The 20,500-nt window shown below is 37.6% G+C and overlaps 1 protein-coding gene across 1 annotated transcript in view; it reads left to right on the top strand.

Moving 5' to 3' along the window:
• Positions 1–20,500, top strand: part of LOC122801053 (O-acyltransferase like protein-like) — a 676,941-nt gene that overhangs the window by 595,017 nt on the left and 61,424 nt on the right. Inside the window, exon 12 of the mRNA XM_044070575.1 lies at positions 6,786–6,928. Coding sequence (XP_043926510.1) covers positions 6,786–6,928 — 143 coding nt within the window. The remainder of the gene's footprint in view (positions 1–6,785; positions 6,929–20,500) is intronic.

The following is a 20,500-nucleotide window of genomic DNA, read 5'->3' as shown; positions in this document are numbered from 1 at the left end:
AAGGCACAATGAAGCTCTATCAGGTTGTAAGGAACAGACAGAAAGGTAAAGAGGATAGTCAACAGACACCATTCATGAGGGATGGCAGCAATAATCTGTTCAATAGTCCAGAATGCAGTGAGTTGGCTTATTAAAATTTCCTACAGAGTCATTTGTCAGGAGAACTGGGGAGCAAATGGTTCCAACTAAGAAATTATTCTTTTGAGCAGTGACGGACTCTGACTTGCCTAGATTTAATAAAGCCTTACTAGCTTTAATGCTACTGGCTGCCAAAAAAGCAATTACTAAAAAATAAATCAAAATATAAACCAAATGTTACTGAAGTACTAAAGCAAAGGAGATGAAGGAACTGGGACTGGAATCCTTAGAAAAAGGAAAGAGCAACTTACATAGAAGTAAACAGGATGTGTGGGAGCAGGACATGCAGAATAGTGTTCAGGAGAAGCAGCGATGTTTATGGGAAGAAAAGAAGTTTGTTAAATGTTGAAGTGAATGCTAACTGTGAAAAAGGAAATGTTTACTGGGCAAAAAATGTTATTATGGTTTGTTTTCTTTTATATTAATGTATGTGAACCTGTGATACTATTCTAGTTGCAATTTAATAAAGATGTTTAAAAAATGCTCCAGATGACATTAAGAGCAAATGGAAGGGGTACTTCAAGAAGCTTCTGGATGAATAAAACTCAACAGAAGCTGTGAAGCCACATGTACAGTCATGATGAAAGAGGAAGAAGAACCCACTCGTGAAAGTACAAAGTGTACTAGGAAAAAATGAAGTCAGGAAAGCAGCAGGATTAGATGAAGTCACAGCAGATATGATCAAGATGTTGTGGTCATTAGGGGAGAAACGGCTTCTGAGGGAACTTAGCATGGTATGGGCAGAAAGGCTTATCCCAGATGACTGGAGAAAAAGAATTCTAGTGTCAGTGAGTGTACACAAACAAAAGGGATATTCACAGTTGTGCATACAGTAAAGTAGTATTAATCTCCTGTCACATTGCATGAAAGGGCTGCAGATGGTGACACATAAACACAGATACAGAATAGCAGAACCTAATAGGGGTGATAAATAGCTCAGATTTAGATCAGGATGCAAGTACAATTGATCTGACATTTGCAGTGAGAAAGACAGTGAAGAAGAAGATGATGTAGGGGAAAAAGTCCAACCAGGCATTCCTTCACTCAGTGGAACCATATGATAAGGTAAAAAAATATGCTTTGTGTAGTACTGTAAAGGTTTGAAGCCCCAAAAACTTTGGTAGAATTAGTACAGACTATGTACAAGGACTCAACGACACACAGTGGGATTCCCAGTGGGAGTGGATATGCATTAGGGTCAGGAATTGATCCAGTACAGTGACCTAGGCAACTGCTTAGGATCTGGTGCTAGCTGGATGTCAAGTCTTGCAACACTAAAAAAGTAAATTTTTTTTGTCCCATAGCTATTGATGATTTTCTGCTCAGCATGCTGGCTGTAGTCTATCTTTAACTGGTGAATGCTCTGAGCCATTGAGAATGGAATTGGTATGTAAAGTGAGAGGTAGGTTTTGCATTATGGTTAAAGCCTTTACCTCAAAGTCACAAAGTGTGGGGTTTAATTCTAACTGTGGGTTATTGGCTAGGCTTAAAATAGCCCTACATGGCAGTTAGTCTAGTATTCACATCTGAACCTATGAATGAGAGACCTCCAGGAAGTTGGCACAAGATTTAACTGACACATCAGGAGTAGCAGCATCAGTGTGGCACACTCACAGTGAATGGAAGGTGAAATGTCTTCTTCATTTTCAGCAGCAGTCCTGATATGGGGGTTTCCTTTGTTTTGTGATCTTAGCTTAGGGGTACTTAACAAGCCGCAGAAAGGAAGAAAGCAAGCAAATCAAGTACCAACCATTACAGGTGTGTTTGTGTGTGCGTGCATGCGCGCTGGAATCTGTGCATGTGTGTGTGTGTGTGTGTGTGTGTGTGTGTGTGTGTGTGTGTGTGTGTGTGGCGCGTGTGTGTGTGTGTGTGAGCTTCATCATTAAAGTGTTTTATGGTTGGACTCCTAGCTTTTTCTTTTCTGTTTTATTGGATTCACTTTTGCTTGTTGAGGTTTATTTGGCTGCCTGCTAGGGTTTTTGCTTTAGCTGAGTTAAATAAGCTGGCATGTCGCATTTAAGAATTATAAAGGGTAGAGAAAGAAAAGGCTGTTTTGCCCATCCTTTCTCATGCATGCAAGTTCTACCCTGCCCCAAAATCCAACCTTGCTCATTACCTTAAGAAAAACCTTTTCTTCAGCAGTGTCACTATTAGACAAAGGGAGTCTATTATTACTGTTTGTTTGTTTTTTCTGTTTTTTAGCTGACCAAGTCCAAAAGGGGATATTCATTTTCCTTTTGTGATTGGAGTTGTTGACCATTTGTTTAGTCAATTAAAGTGAGTGCAAAATTCAATTTAATGATTCTCAATGCTTCTGCATGTCATTCTTCACCGATACAGTCCTAGCCTTATCCAACACCCTAAATAGCACCACCATTCCCACTCCTTCACCAACTTCTACTACCCCTATTACACAACAACCTTCCCCTAGCTTCTTCTCTCCAGCACCCACATAACTCATTACTAAACTCAAGAAATTGAAACCTACCACACTGGCTGCTGATAAACTTCCCGCCGATTTCCTTCAACTATCAGCCGATACCATACCTTCATTAACAGATCCATATCTAAATCTAAAGTAACTAACCTCTGGAAAATATCTCATATTATTCCACTCCACAAAGGTGGAAACTCCCTTGAGCTCGCCAACTACTGTCCAATTGCAATTTTATCACCCCTATCAAAAATACTTGAAAGAGTAGTAGATACACAACTAATGCAATACTTTCTAGAAAATAGCCTTATATCAGCATCACAACATGGGTTTCATCCTCCCATAGTACCACAACAGCCCTATTATCCTATACCAACATAATCAGCACCCACAGAAACAACAGGATTTTTGTATCCTCTTTTTTCTTAGACTTATCCAAGGCCATTGACATGGTCAACCACAGTATGCTTCTCAAAATTCTATCTACCCTCAACCTAAACTCCCTGACTATATCATGGTTCATCAGCTATTTATCAGGCCAACAGTAAGCAGTTCTATGGCAGGACCAACTATCCTCCCTTCTACCTGTATCTGTTGGAGTTCCTCAAGGCTCCATTCTTGGTCCCTTACTATTATCCATATTTACAAATCAGATAGCTGCTTCCTCTCCTTCTGCCTCTATGGTGCAATATGCTGACGACACTACTATAATTTGCGCTGCCCCTACCCTAAGCAAGCTACAAACAATTACACAACACAACTTCACTCTGGCTGAAGCATGGTTTTCTACCATAAAACTTTTACTCAATCCCAAAAATCAAAACTAATTCTCTTCAGCCCAGATAGATCCCCCGCACTGAATAATGACTTCATCATCAACTCCAGGGACAATACCTCAATCACCCCAACAGCACACACTAAACTCCTAGGAGTAGTAATCAATAACAAACTCAAATTTGATATACACATAGCCCAAACAATCAAAAAAGTTCACAAAAAGCTAGATAACTTGTATATGAATAAGCAATTCATGACCAATTATACCAAAGCCACTATTGCAAGAACCCACCTATTATCCACCCTACTGTATGCCTCCCCAATCCTGACTAATCTTTGCCACAGCGAACAAAGCAAAATGGCATCTTGCTACAAGATTGCCAAATTTGCCACAGGTGCCTCTAATAGAGCCCACCACTGTCTTTCACTCAAACAGCTCAACTGGCTTGAGCTGCCTCACTTACTTCTTACCACTCAACTCTCCACAGCCCACAAACTATATTACCTCACAAATACCCCCCCCATTTTACAAGACCTATTACAACCCTAAATTGTTTTATTATTATAGGTGGGGACTGAAGCATAATGCTTGTTACAACACATAACTTTCTGGCTACACAACTGATGTGCATTACCTGTTGTATATGAAATATCCCTTAATGTATCTGCTTTCCTTAGTAACTGTTATCTCAATCTGCACTTTAAATAAATTTTTCGTATATCATATTTACTTCCCTGTGTTACCCTGCAGCTGTGTCCCTCTCACATCCTTTGTTAGCATTTACTTTTATTATGTACATATGTCTCTAAGTGGAAATGATTACTTGTATAGTTAAAATTTATTGTAATTAATGTTGTTTTTACATTAATCTGCTTATATCTAGCAGCGCTTTCCTTGTCAGGCTTCCCCTGCCTCTTAATTAGGTAATTCAAGTTGTCATTGCCTTGCATTGTGCTGTCTTCCCGTGCTCACTTACTGACGTTGCCAGTATATACAGCATGTTGTTAATATTGTGTGCTTGAGCCTCTGTGCACCTGTTGTTGACCACTAACAGATGTTCTGGCCATGAACAGTTGCTGCTGAACATGTAGGCTTGCTTAGCATCTTGTATATTTAATGAGCATCTCTGCTCATTGCGCTAACACTAACAAAGTGTGTAGGCTCAGCATGACATGTACATGCATGTTAATGAATCCTAGGATTGTATTAGTTGTACACACTTTTTTAAAATATATGTTATGGATTAGATCCTGTTAAAGAGGATGTGCATGGAAGTGACAAGTACAGTGTTAGGCTTTAATGAGTATAGCTGACAACATTTGTTAAGTTCTTGTGCACCCCCTTCAATATTATATTCTCTGCCTTGTACCCTGTGAGTGTTGAAAGAAGCTCCAGCTTCCCTGTAAATCTGATCTGTATTAAGCAGGTTATCAGGGAATGAATGAAAACGAATGAGTGCAATTACAGAGCATGTCTTTTGTCAGCTTGTCATATATAAATAATCAGCCTTTGTTTCACAGTAATTATGTCATTCTCTGATAAGTCAGACATTGTCATCAGCATCATCATCATCATCATCATTATGTTGCTAACTTAGAATCATCAACAACCTGTACACATATCTACAACCCGTGTGGTACTATTAATGTTATGCCTAATATCCGGATGAATGCCATTGCAAAACCTCTCCCTAAGAAATCAAATCTTTCAAATTCATCAGACTTTCAGCCCACTCTGTTCTCCCTACCTTAGGAAAGATTCTGAATAATTACTTTATTTGCACTTTACTCAATATATCAACCAGTATCACCTTCTCTCTCTCAAAGGCAGCATGACTTTTGGTCTTGTCACAGTACATCTGAAATTATCTGGACACAAAGGGACAATATTCTTCTTGAAATGGACAAAAGCCTAATTGTTAGAGCATTTTTTCACCTTACCACAGCCTTTGATCTTGTTACTTAGTCAGTTCTCCAAGACCATCTCACTGAAATAGGTATCAGTGATGACTCACTGATCTGGTTCAAAAACTACTTGTATAATTGACACTTCTCAGTTAGTTTTAATTCATCTACCTCTACACAAGTCCCTCTGCAGAAAGATGTCCCTCAAGGATCTATTCTGGTATCTCCACTTTACACTCTACATTAGCTTTATGCTGATGCCATTCTGTCTCTTCTCTTGAACTCAAACATCGGTATGATTTTCATGCTGTTATTCAATGGGTCAGTGATAAACATTTACTGCCAAACTCCTCTACAAAACAAAAACAATTCTTTTTGGCAAAAGACAAACACTTACTTTTATCTCCAGGCCTCTAAAAATCCTTCATCATCTTAATAACACTACTGAAATTGTCAGTTCATTCAAATACTTAGAGGTTTGGTTTGACATTTTCCTAAATTTACAACTCTGCATGGACAACACACACAAAAAATCAACTCTCTCCTATTCTGGACTAATAGGATCTCTCCTTTTCTATTCAGACCCTGTAGAAATGCCATAGGTAAATTTACTCAGCTAAATTGTCTCTCACTAATGGTTGCAGCTTCTAAAAGAAATATACCCACCATTCAGTCCATTTAAAATCCCATTTGCAGATTCATCACTCTCTCCCCAAGAAATGAACATAACTGGAAGAACTAATGAACATGTGATCTGCCTACCTGTGAAGCAATGTGCTTTCTACTTACCTCTCAACTATTTAAACTTATCAAGAATGACACATTTCCTCCACTAGCTTCCAGACTATTCAGAGATGCACCAATATACATAAGACATCTTAACTACTCATGTTCTCTCCTCCAAACCCCCAAATTATGGTTTGCTATACAGACCATGCTTTCTCAGTCATTGGTCCCAAACTCTGGGAATCTCTCCCTTCTTTTCTTAAAAATCATTCCTCTTACCCCATTTTCCATTCACAAATAAAAGCGTAGTTCAAGACTCTAGGAGAATGCAACTGCTATCTGTCTCGTCACATAATTTAACCCCTTCATACCCTTCTTCTGTCTACATATCTCCCTCTGACCCTACTTTTGATTGTGGTTCTTTCAGCATGCCAAGTCTAATACCACTGTATATTTAATGCATGTATACACTGTGTTTTTTCAGTCACTCTGTATATAATGTCATTTATATACTGCTTTTATACCCTCAAGCCAGCTAGAATATTTACTTTTATGTGATATATGTATATAGTGCATTTTGTCATTTGCTCTGGATATAATATTATGTATCTATTGTCTTTTCCCTGGGCTGGCACTGAAAAGGGTCCAGTGGGATCAGTGATCTACCCTGAAAATAAAATAAAATAAAATCAAGACTGACATTGGAAAGGGAAATGAAAAATATTGCATCTAATAAACAATAGTCAACAAAGTAGTGTTAGGAAAAGCTGAAAACTTTACTCACTTTTTTCTTTTCTTTTTCAAGGCTTTATTAAACAGCTCCTTTCATGGAGTATATGGAATCCACTTGCAAGCATCAGTTATGCCTGTTATTTAGTGCATCCAATTATTATAATTATTTATAATGGACTTCAGGAAACCCTTATGCATTACACAGACTTAAATATGGTAAGTAAATCAAAAACATTTTTAATTAAGAATGTATAAATTGTGATGTTAAGAAGTAAATAGAAGAATGGAAGACAAAAAGAATGAAAACCAATTATCTGTGGGCACTAACATATTTCAATCTAAAGTTACACCTCCCACTACTTATTTAACTGCATTTAACAATCTGCTACTAAATAACATAAAGCATTCACAGTAATGTATGTGCTAAACTAGCATAAATTTAGATAAGACATTAAAGTAATGTCTTACTAAGTGGAAATATTTAGTAACATTCAGTTATTATGTATTTATACAAATAGTTTGTATTTATCTTAATAATGGATAAATAGAATAATCCTTTAGGACATATTTCCTGCAAGATTTGGGCCTGCTGATTAAAAGCAAGCCCTTGATGTGGGTTTACATTTACAGAGATGAAATACATCATGTACAGAAGGTACTATTATTAGTGCCATTACTATTATTACTGTTACTACTATTATTACTATTATTACTATTATTACTATTACTACTATTATTACTATTACTACTATTATTACTATTATTACTAGTATTACTAGTATTACTAGTATTGCTATTATTATTTATTTGTTTAATAGAGTGCTGGCCGGAGGACTTTCTTCAGCCATGATCCAGACAACAAATACAAGTATAATACACACACACATGCACACACACACACACACACACACACACACACACACACACACACACACACACACACACACGTAACACTTGAAAAGTAAGTGTTTGTTGTGTGTTTTCTGTTTATTTTACATAGCTGGCTTTCTAAAGTTGATTATATGGTCTCGACCACAGGAAAGTCAACTTTCTGAAAAGTTGACCACGTAAAGTAGACTCATGTATATGTATATATATATATATATATATATATATATATATATATATATATATATATATATATATATATATATGTATATATATATATGTATATATATATATATATGGGTCTAGGATATATGGCCGAAAATCCATTTGGCCGAAACTTTCTGGCATAGGGTCCCAATCGCTGAAAATCCATTTGGCCGAAAACACTAATGAAAGTGTATATGCCCTGTTCCCCACTGTAGTGCGATCTCAGAGTGAGAATATTAAGTAGGGGGGTGTGGGGGGCATAGCCCCCCACCCAGTACAGTTTAGTAATGTCTGTCATTATTTAATATTGTCTAATTGCTACTCATACTATCAGGAAGTAGTTCTAAACCTAATTAGGTGGGGGGCTTTGCCCCTCACAGCCCCCTACTTTCATATTCTCACTCCGAGAACACACTACAGTGGGGAACAGGACATATACACTGTCATTAGTGTTTTCAGCCAAATGGATTTTCAGCCAAATGGATTTTCAGCAATTTGGACCATATGTAACAGATTTTCACCCAAATGGATTTTTGGCCATATATCCTACACCTATATATATATATATATATATATATATATATATATATATATATATATATATATAGTGCACTGTAAAGCTTGCTCCTTGGGTTTGCTAAAATGGCACATTTGTCAGTATACATGACAATGAAAGATGTCCTGCAAAATATAGTCTTTGATAAAATTCCCAGAAGTGCACAAAAGCAAGTAGTTCTGCTTCCTCAATCTGTATACATTTCACACTCTTCAATGATGCAGTGTTTTCTCAAACCAAAATAATTAGTATATATACATATTAAATATAAAGTTCCAGTTAGACATTACACAACAAGAAACAGCAGTACAATTTACTGGCTTCATATATTTAACCATTGTGTTTGGTTTATTGTGACTAATGCACTATTCTTGGATAAACATTCTAAATATATTAATATCATGCAAATATTTCATAGTTTATTCCCTAACCTTGCTCATACTTTTATCTGTATAAAATCATCCACATGCACCATCTTGCTATACATACCATGGCTTCAGCACCAACATAAAAAAATGACAAAAATAAAAATTATGCTTGGCAACTAGATGCTTAAACTAAGATAACTTTCTTACATGCTTGCAGAATCTGCATTTTTATGTATATTTTCTTTTATTTCAATAGCAGAAACCCTTGTGTTAATCATCATATCCCACAAATCCCTGTTTCTTTGGTAAATGATGCATAGTTCAGGATGTACCACCAACCATACATCTTTTTTGCTAATCAATACCAGGCCACATGTTAAGTATTTTAATTAAGTCATAAGAATCTGCTGAACATTTAGTTACAAATGTATGCTTGCACTTGTTTTTGTCCTTCCTATTAGTGGAAACTAACTATCCTGGTATTTATATAATCTAACCCTCAAAGGCATCACTGAGATCAATTTCAGGTTGATGTTGCTGTACAGCAATATCTCTGAGATCCTTGGCCTATTTTAAAAAATGTATCATTCTTGCTGGCAGTCTTTTTTTACACTAATACATTGCCCATTGAGTATTTCTTTACAAGTAGAAACACTGCCTAACACATATTAAAGTACAGACATTGCTTCCCTGATTTTTTCATTTGAGACAGAATTCACAGAAGCTTGGACAAAACAGCTGAAACTTCTGCTAAATGAAACTAACACCATTTTCCTTCTGCATATCTTTCTACAGTAGCACATGCCTTGGTCTCCTCTCCCCTAGTCCAGACTGCTACAAAGATTTATAGCAAGGGTTTTCTTGCAGCTAGTTCAGAACTCAACAGCCCTGTTACTTACAGGGCTATCAAAATACTATCACATCAAGACACTGGGCCTGTATGAACTTGTTCACTGGCTACTGATTCATCAATGGATTATCTTTGAAAATCTGGTCATGGTTTACCTGGTCTTGCAGAATTTGGATCTCCCTGATTGTGAGACTTTTTGGCCTGTTACATGTCAGCTTGTTCACTGCTCTCAGCCAATGACCGGATGCTGGCTCTTTTGGAGGCACTACTTCAGTCTTCCGGCATACGTGTTTTTGCTTTTCAAAGTCCACACATCTGAAACTTCCTACCAATGTGTCTGAAGGAGGCAGTCATGATCAAATATTTTCAAAGCTCCCTAAAGACATACTTATTTGACTTCTTTTACATTTGATTTGCTATAGTTTTTTCTCTGCTTCATTCGTTACTAGTTCTTTAAATGTTTATTTTACTCTTCTGTTATTGTTTGTATAGTTTTATTTATTTTATGTTTCAAACTAATTTGTAATCATGCTTAGTACAGCAAGATCAAGACTGAAGTACAGGCATAGCACAGAGTCCATTTTAACATCCCAACAACTCCCTTCATTTCATATCATCACATGACTCATATAGGTGCTTAAACATTTCTAGTGTTTTACAATGTTTAAATGTTTGAGGAAGTATGTTCCATGGCTCAGCTACTCTGTTACAAATTCAGTCTGTAATGTCTGTAGACTTTCTGAAACTCCTCAAAAGTCTGTGATTACCTTGTATAGTAGAATATTTTAATCTTATGCTTTCAAAAAGAAAAGAGCTGCTTTTAAAAACAAGAGTTCCTGTGGCCATTGTTGATTAGACCATTATTAGATCACTTTTAGGTCAAAGTATTAGATCACCTGTAAGTTAGAAATACAATAACCTTTAATAACTTTTTAAGTTTGAAGTTTTACTTCTGCTTTATAAGATACTATCCGTACACTAGTAATTTTCTTAGTAAATTTGTGATACAGGTTTTTAGTTCTCTACTCCTATATTTTGTTTTACGGTGCCAAAAACAAGCAACCATATTCAGGATTAGTTCTGATAATGCATGGAAACATTGAAATTAATACATTTTCATTTCTTACCTTAATGAATCAATTTATACTTTCTAATATATTGGAACCCATATTCCTTAATTTTTGGACATGGTGGGGGAAAAGTTAACTTTTCATTGATCAGTAAGTACCTCAGGATCTTTGAAGACTAACTGTATCGTAACTGTGGTTACTATGGATCTTGAATGCACAAAAGGATATGAATTTAGTTTTATTCACATTTATTACCATTTAATTTGTTTTGGCTCCAGAGCTTAAATCATTGAATACCTTCTGAAGAACTTTAAGATCATCTTGAGAAGAGATATTTTGCCCCATCTTTAAGTCATTGGTATAGATGTACTAAAAGCACAATATTCAAAAAGTAATTATTGAGGGATATATTAAATAAGTAAGGACTCAGAACAGACCCCTGTAGGGCACCCTGAGAATGTGAAGATACCATTCCACCCCCACACCCCCTGTAACTTAAATATACCAACTCCAAGATCGCACTACAGTGTGGAAGAAGGACATTTTCCCATTCCGCCCTGTATGGAGATAGCGGTTCCCCATGGTCGGCTTTTCGAAAGTCGATCATATGGTCTCGGGCATATGAAAGTCGACTTTCTGAAAAGTCGACCATGTAAAGTATATATACCTACACACACACACACACACACACACATATATATATATATATATATATATATATATATATATATATATATATATATACACATATATGTGTGTGTGGGTCCACTTCAAAATACTGACTTTCTAAATCCCTAAACTCAAAATACTGAGACCAAAATCTCTAAAGCTCAAAATACTGAAAACTCAAAATACTGAAAACACACAGGATACCAACACTTATTATATTCTAGCACAAATACATACTGAAACAAATAAAACACAAACCATATTACTCTTCTCCAAGTATAAGCAGGGGGGCAATCCACCCTGTACCCCCTGCTACTTAAATATATCAACTCCAAGATTGCACTTGGGGGGTGCAGGGGGGCCTACCCCCCTGCCTATACTTGCAGAAGAGTAATATGTTTCTGTATGTAGTTCTGCTGCAATATAGTTGTGTTGCTGTACTGTGTTTTTTTCAATATTTTGAGTTTCAGTATTTTGAGTTTTAGAGATTTTGGTCTCAGTATTTTGAGTTTAGGGATTTTAAAAGTGAGTATTTTGAAGTGGACCCTAGATATATATATATATATATATATATATATATATATATATATATATATATATATATATATATATATATACATACACACACACACATATATAGCTAGATATTAGCAGAAGGTAACTAAAGTCTAAGACTATTATACATTGATATAGTCTAAGACCATGATTTCTAGTTGACCCCAAATAGCATCTGGTTTAGTGACTCAAGAACAGGGAATAAATATGAGGCAAAATCAGAAATGTTCTGTAAAAATTATGGAGATAGATATGAGCTGACTACTCTAAATCACTTAAAAGATTGACAGAACAAAAAGTTTTCCCTCAACACAAACTTTGTGAGCCACAAAAAGTATGAAACTCTAGTCACTGACATTAATATAATCTTTGTAATTTACTAAATAAAAAAGAGAAGTTAATGGAGTTCTGACTGTTATTGTGGAGGACTAAGGATTTTTGCCTCTGGTAGCTAAGGTACAAGGTACACCATTTGAATCTGTGTAACTCTGAGCAAGTCACTTAACTGGACAGTGCTCTCTAACTGGAACATTTTGCACACAGAAACACACACACATACACACACACACACACACACACACACACACACACACACACACACACACACACACACACACACACACACACACACATTTGCACACAAACACACACTCAAACCTTATTTCAAGTCTATTCTCACAGAGTACTTGTACTATCTTTGCTATTTCAAGCGTGTGCTGTCCATTTGTTCTGCAAAGAACATACACATCTCTCCTATTTGCTACTTTGCTCAATGAAAAACTTGAGATAGCCTGGCCTTTGCCCTGAAAATTTTTTCCTAGTGCTCTGATCTCTCCTGAGGAGAATATGTGTGCTACAAACAAACAATATTGTCCATTCACTCAAGGAGTGTAAATCTCTTCTGAATTCAAATCTCCCAATTGACTGGGCTAAATCTCATTCATGTTTAAGCAATACAAAATCTCCTACTCAGTTCTTCTGCTCAGTTAAAAGTGCAGACCTGATCCTTGGAAGAAAGAAAATGTGCAGTGACACTGCAAGATCTACTTTTAAAATGTCCTGGTCTTTGGTAGATATTGGAGTGTTTTTTCTTTTGTATGGTCAGGCCAGGCTACCCAGCCAGCACCAGGCCCTAGGCAGCTGCCTAGGTTACCTTATGCTGGATCTGGCTGTGCTACCCTGCTACTATATATCTTTGAGTAAGTCACTTGACCACAAAGTGCTCCTGGGTCACCTTAGAAAAGGGACACCTTTGTTCAGTGGGCTTACATGTTTACATGTACAAATAAATAAAATACAAAAAATGGGGTGGTAACCGATGATATAGCCTTATCATCAGTTAGTCATGGTGAGACATCCCTCCTCTGGGCCAGTAATCAAGGAGACTGAATCTTCACCACTGACAGGGAGAGATGTTCACTTGGAGCAAAACACATAGTATTTTCAGATGCAGCTCTCTGTATCAAACACAATTTCCCTTAAGAGTGCACAGGGAACACACTCAGTCTGGGGGCTGGGTTTCCCTCTCTCTCTCCAGGCCCCCAGTAAGACGTCCCATTGGCACAGATGTAGAGTTGAGTCCTCAGCTGAATGTTCAAGCCAAATCCTCCACCACTCTGTCATGAAACCAGTGATCTGTGTCCCTGCTCCAAGCAGCTGACATACACACGCTTTGAGATTTGCTTTGCACACACACACACACACACACACACACACACACACACACACACACACACACACACACACACACACACATGGGAAAGGGTGGCATAGACGTACTTGCTCTGCTACCCTTTGCCCAGACTATATGGTAGTTACTGCCACCAGACACTCCAAAGCCAGCTGCTCTAAGGCTCTTACAAGGGTACCCAATTATCCTGAGAGAAATTAATATTAATACAAATGGTAGTGTTTGAGCAATGTGATAAGGCTCGCAGGAGTGGCCACAGTGCCACCAAATAAATATAAGTACTGTCAAAGATTAAACTATTCTCTAAAATATGAGCCTCAATGAAAAATTTAAATATACTTAATAATAAATAAAAGAACATGAAAATACTAAATATTTACAAAAAGCATCAAAGTTTTAATCATAGGGAATATTAAAAATAACAGAGGTGGACAAGGTCACATAGTTACAGAAAAACAATATGCAACTAATCTCACTATATTTTCCTGACTGAGCTAAAGAATGACTATTCCCTGGTTACTTACTAAAACAAGGCAAGATGAAGTGGGTGAGAGATTCTTCCATGTCAGGTTACAAAGACAGACTGCTCTGAGACTTCAGTCTCATCTGGTATTAAAACATCATGTTAGTTCTGGATTACAGAATGATATCACACACATTTGGTCATCTGAATTCTAGTTTCCATACTACCCCTTTACGAACAACTGAACCAGACTCTAGCACATATGTGTCAATAATACACACACATAAAGTTTTTCTAAGATCTGTTGCAGCTTTTGGAAGTCATAAAGCAATTTCAAACTTCCATCCTTCCAGAGTAGCAATTAGTTCACCCCCAACGACAATACAGAAACCTTCCTAGTACAGGATATTTTTCTCTGGCTGTACTGAGACCTGTGAGATAAAATCTTTATGGCCTAAATTATGTAATTTAAGTTTAAGCTATTTTTCAAAGTTAACTGGACTGAGATTAACCTCTTCTCTTCCAGTATTGTCTGTCACAATATATTCATTTCAGTACTTACCATATAGTCTGACATACAGGTATACTTCTTTTTCTGTCCAGCAGGTCCCACTGCTGGTACTTTTTTAACAGAAGCAACTTTACAAATACATTTTCAACACAAGCACTTGGACAAATCAGTTTGATGTACAAATTACATGTAATTCTTTACAAAACTCCAGCTAGCCATGCTGGCATATATGTTACACATCCACTGCCCTACTTCTCCTGGCATAGCTGGCAATACCTCACATCATCACACTGAGAATCATTGCTAATGTACGAAAATTACATACATAACATTAATAAGTATATACTCAACATTGAATAAATTTAATGAAGATAGCAGGTTAAGTTTGGCAACTATGTTTTATGTATTCAGCAAAAAAGTCTCCTATGCAAGATGTTTTGCCTGTCCATCTATCATCTGGTTCATCTTTCCAAGGGTTCTTTGTAGCATCTTGCCCAACCCATGCAGGCCCAGCTCTGCCTATGATAAGACCTGCCTGCTACCAATCTCTCTAATGAGGAGAATTGTTTCCTTTCTTAATCCAGACCCTGCCATGCATGCAGTGGTATCACAGTACTGTGCTCATTCATAGCTGATGCCATTAGCTGAGGAATATTTTCATGGGAGTCATTATAACTGTCCACCAGAAACTCCCAAAGTGTCAGTGTTAGTGTCCCGTTAATAAACCAGGTGCACCTGTGATCCAAGTTCTTGCACGTATTCATTTTCGACCTCCATGTTATATCTTTCCTATTATTTTTGTATTACACTTTTATTGTATACTATTCCAAAGTACGTTTTTGTACTTGCTGTTTAAAATCACCTTTCAGTCATCAGATGCACATTTTTTATGAGATGATCATACTTTAAAAATCAAACACTACTGAAACTTATGGCAGTAACATTTTATAAAAAAAAGACAACTATTCTTTAAAAAGTTTTAGCAATTTATATGGTGAACAGCTGTCACTGGTAAATACCTGATTTAACTGTTAGAATTACACTTTAATGAAAAATGCCCTACATGCGATATAAGGCTTTTCCCTATAAAAAGGTGCCTTAAAAATGAATAAAAGTCATGTGTCATATAATATTTTAATTTATACTGAATACCTGCTGACTATGCATTTAAGACATGCATGTTATAAATACTGTCTAGTTTTTTCAGACAAATGATTTTGCTTGGTTCAGATTAGCTCACCTATTTTGCATATTTCAGTGAACACACAAACACACACACACACACACACACACACACACACACACACACACACACACACACACACACACACCTAGTAAATACATACCAGTATACATGTATACATGCAAACATACATAAAATTAAATGATAAGGTAATATAAGAATTTAAAAATTAAGCCCCATACATAACAAATCATACACCAGACTGCTATGCTGTGTAAATAAACTGCACAGATCAAAACTGAATTAGGTAATGTATAGAGATTGCTAGATATGGGTTAATATATGTCACACTGTGTGTTACAGATGTTTTTGCTACAAAACCAGTTTATTTTCTTGATTTGTTATATTTGTAGCTTTAGTAAATAATAATAGTCAACACAGTAAAGGCTCTATGCAAGTAATGAGTGCAATGCTGAATTTGTCTGAAGCATTATTTTACTAGACAGTACATAACCTCTTCATTTGAAACAAACTTGTCATTTTCACTTGTTCATATTGTTTCTTACTGCATGTAGCTGCTTCAGGTAATGTAACATTTAATAGAGATATTGAATAATATTTTGCACTTAAGCTCAAATTAAGTAGCTCATTGAATAAATGTTACTATTCAAAATGACTTGCAACTTAATTATACATCGCAGATTGTTCTGATTTACAGACCCCCCTCCCTTGATGTATAGCATCACCACTATGTTTTTCAGAGAGTGAGGTTAGGAGTGCCTCATGCAAATGCGGTGCTCAGTGACAGGGGGTATACATAAATGACCATCCCCATGAGATACCAGTTACAGAGCCTGCGTAGTTCAAAATGCATTGACACCTGATCTATGCAAGTGTGGGGGAGGGCTGGATTCACAATTAAACTAATCATTAGCAATCATTTTTTTTTTAATTTTTGTATTCAAGCAGTATACAGCCCCTGCATTTACTAGACTCATTGCCCTATGGGAATTTAAGAGAATTGTTAATAATACATCAGATGTTAAGCTGAGAGAAAGTGAATTACATGGAGTTGAAAACAGGCTTAAAGAATGGGGTTATACTACTGAACTAATTAATAAAGCTAAAAGTTGTTTATTGGAGAGTAGCAGGATCACTATGTATAATGACAAAAGAAGAAGTGAGCTTAGTGATTTGGATATGATTAGAAGCAATGAAAAATATTTTCTGTGTCAAGGTATTCTCCTTTCTCTCAAGTTTTGAAAGAGGTAATAAGGGATTTGTCACATGTAGTCAGTAATGATGAAGGAATAGGAAAATTATTTCCAAAACATGTCACTTATTCTTATAGAATAAGTAATAATTTAAAAGATTTTGAGTTACGTTTATAGACCACAGAATTTAGTGATAGGACTTAGGGGTATGTCCCCATGTGGGGACTGTAAGGTATGTTTAAAAGTTAAAAATCTTACAGGCACTAAAATCAATGGCTGAAGATTTATTGCTAATGATTCGTTTAATTGTGAATCAAGGGGGTTATTTATATTATAAGTTGCAACTCTAGGTTTCCTGTTTGGTATGTGGGTCAGACAAAGCGTAAAGTTAATATCTGTGTATTGGTACATTTAGGGGATATAAGGAACCAAAATTTGAAAAGTCTGGTGGCAGAACATTTTATTAAAATTCATGGGCATTCTGATGCAGGTTTCTTTTTCTGTGTGTTAGCACAACCTTTTCTTCCTAGGGGAGCTGATTGTTCAAATAAATTACTTGAGTTAGAGATGAAAATAATATTAAATTATAGGACACTGTCCCCAAGAGGTTAGAATCAGTAAGTAAATGTTTGTTTTTAAATGTAATATTTAAATAGGTCTTTGGGAGACCAGTTGGCATAATGGTTAAGGTCTTCACTTCCCATGCACAAGGTAGAAGGTTCGATCCTGACCTTCGACCAGTGCCTGTTTGGAGTTTGCATGTTCTCCCTGTGTCTCTGTGGGGTTCCTCCCACCTCTGAACAACATGCTGAGTGTTTCAATCTCAAACTCACCAATGAATGGAGCTGTGGGCAGTAGCACAGACTCTATATGGTGCCTTATAGGGGAGAGTTGTACAGACCAACCACTTTGGGGCATCTACTGTGGTGTGCAGTATCCTCAAGATAGGAGTACATGGATCACAGATGGCATGTCATGGCAGGGCTAGCCACTTGACAGTGTAAAATATGGCTCTAGGTGATTCAGTCACATTGACTAATGTCGCTAAACAGGCATGGGTAGTTACCTGTGATAAGTGAGTTGAAGACCTGGCCTACCACGACCTACGCCAGGGATCCATTGGACCCATACTAATGGTGGGAGGGGTGTATGCACTCCTATTAGCCAATGTGTGCCAGCAATAAAGCCCAGCAGCCCTGGGTCAATAAGCTACTGGCTGGCTAGTGTCTAGTTGCCCAGCCTGGGTTACCTGAGATAGCTCTGCTGAGTGAAAGCTGGACATAAAACCATGAACTAAGAATTGCTACACTTAATGTGGGTTCACTGATGGGATGCAGCTTGGAAGAGGATGCCATGCTGATATGGAGGAGGCCGGACATCCTATGTATCCAAGAGACAAGATGGAAGGGCAGTGCAGCAAAGCCACTTGGCTTGGGATACAGAGTCTACTACTCAGGAGGGTTATATGCTAGAAATGGTGTGGGAATTGTGGTGAGCGAGAGGCTTTGGAAGGCAGTGAAGGATATCATTACAATTAGTGGCAGATTCATGGCAGTCAGACTCTACTGTAATGATAGGGCGGTATGCATAATCTCATCATATGCCCTACAGCAGAGTTGTGATAGTGAGGAAAAGAGTGCATTAAGACAACAGTTGCAGGACATACTAGATAAAGCAGGGAAACATGAACTGGTGTTGATAATGGGTGACTAGAATGCACATATTGAGGCAGATAGAACAGGATACAAGGACTGCCTGGGTCCACATGGGCGGAGCAACAGTAATAAAGGAGGAGAGGCCATTCTAGACTTCTGTCTAATAGCCAATACATGGTTCAGAAAGAGAGACAGTCACATGATCACATACAAGAGTGGCCAACATGCAACTCAGGTAGACTTCCTTCTGGTAAGGAAAAGGCACTTGGGTAGAATCAATGATTGCAAAACCATCCCCAGTGAAACAGTCAGCCCACAGCTTAAACAACTGGTTGCCACAATTACTTGCAAGCAGTGGTCAGAAAAGGCTCTAAGGTCTACAGAGACCAGGCTGAAGTTGACTGGAGAGAAAATACAACAGTTCAAGGAATTAAATCAAGGCTCTAGCACCCCCAGAAGAGGAGGAAATAGGTGGAGTTGAAGAAGAATGGCAGTGCCTCAAAACAGCATTTGTCAGAACTACAAAACAGATATGTGGCTGAGTCAGGTATGGAAATAAGGTACATAAGGAAAGCTGGTGGTGGAATGCAGAAGTCCAGGAAGTCATCAAAAGAAAGAAGGAGTGCAGGAAAAAGTGGGAGATAGAAAAGACTGACCAGGCTAAGAAGGAATACTGGTTGGGTAACAAAGAAGCTAAGAAAGTAGTTGCAATAGCAAAGAATAGAACATCAGAGGTGCTCTACCAACTTCTGGAAAGTGACTCAGTAAGGGACACAAAGAAACTATATCAGGTTGCAAGGCAAAGACAGAAAGATAAAGAAGATAGTCAGACACCCTTCATAAGGGATGCCAGCAACAACCTGCTCACCAGCCCAGAGAACATCAAAGGCAGATGGAAAGAGTATTTCCAGCAGCTTCTGAATGAAGAAAACCCCACAGAAGCTGTACTGCCCCAGAAACAGCCTACAATGAGAGAAGAAGAGGAGCCCACCTTAGAAGAAGTAAGAACAGCACTAAGGAAGATGAAGTCAGGGAAAGCAGCAGGCTCAGATGAGGTCACAGCAGATATGATAAAGATGCTGGATGAGATGGGGAGAAATGGCTCCTGATGGTACTCATAGCAGTGTTGAGAGAGGCATATCCCAGATGACTGTAGAATAAGCATACTCATGCCAGTGTACAAGAAAAAAGGGGACATCCACAACAGGGGGCAGTACAGAGGAATCAAACTCCTATTGCATTGCATGAAAGTTCTAGAGAGGGTGACTGATAAACGGATATGCAGAGTTGTAGAATTTAAAATGGGAAATGAACAGTTTGGATTCAGATCAGGATGCAGCACAACTGATCTGATGTTTGTAGTAAGACAGATACTTGAGAAGAAGCTAGATATGAGGAAAGAGTCCAACTGGGCATTCCTAGACTTAGAGAAAGCATATGACAAGGTCCCAAGAAAGCTGCTCTAGGCAGTACTGTGATGGTTTGACGTCCCAGAAACAGTGGCAGAATTAGTGCAGGCTATGTACAAGAATCCAGTGACTCAAGTATAAACAGTGTTCAGCCTCACAGAGGGTTTCCCAGTGGAAGTGGGTGTACACCAGAGTTCAGCTCTAAGCCCACTGCTGTTCATACTGGTGAAGGACTACATTAGCAAACAGGCTGGAGGGTCAGATCAAAAAAGCTACTGTATGCAGATGATGTGGCATTACAGGCAGAGTCTAAGCAAGACCTCAAGCAAAGTATAGAGCAATAAAATGCAAAACTGAAGGCACATGGGATGAAACTAAGCACAGTTAAGACAACAGCAAACTAGGGAAATCAGAAAAAGCTGAGAATTGAGATAGAAGGGAAGATAGTGGAACAGGTAAATAGCTTCAAGTATCTGGGAAGGGTGGTTGAGGAGAAGGGA

The sequence above is a fragment of the Protopterus annectens genome, chromosome 1.part0 (genome assembly GCF_019279795.1).
Source record: "Protopterus annectens isolate FY-2018-M chromosome 1.part0, PAN1.0, whole genome shotgun sequence".
NCBI lineage: Eukaryota > Metazoa > Chordata > Ceratodontiformes > Protopteridae > Protopterus > Protopterus annectens.
The sequence above is the reverse complement of the archived record's forward strand: the minus strand, read 5'-3'. Positions and strand labels throughout refer to the sequence as shown.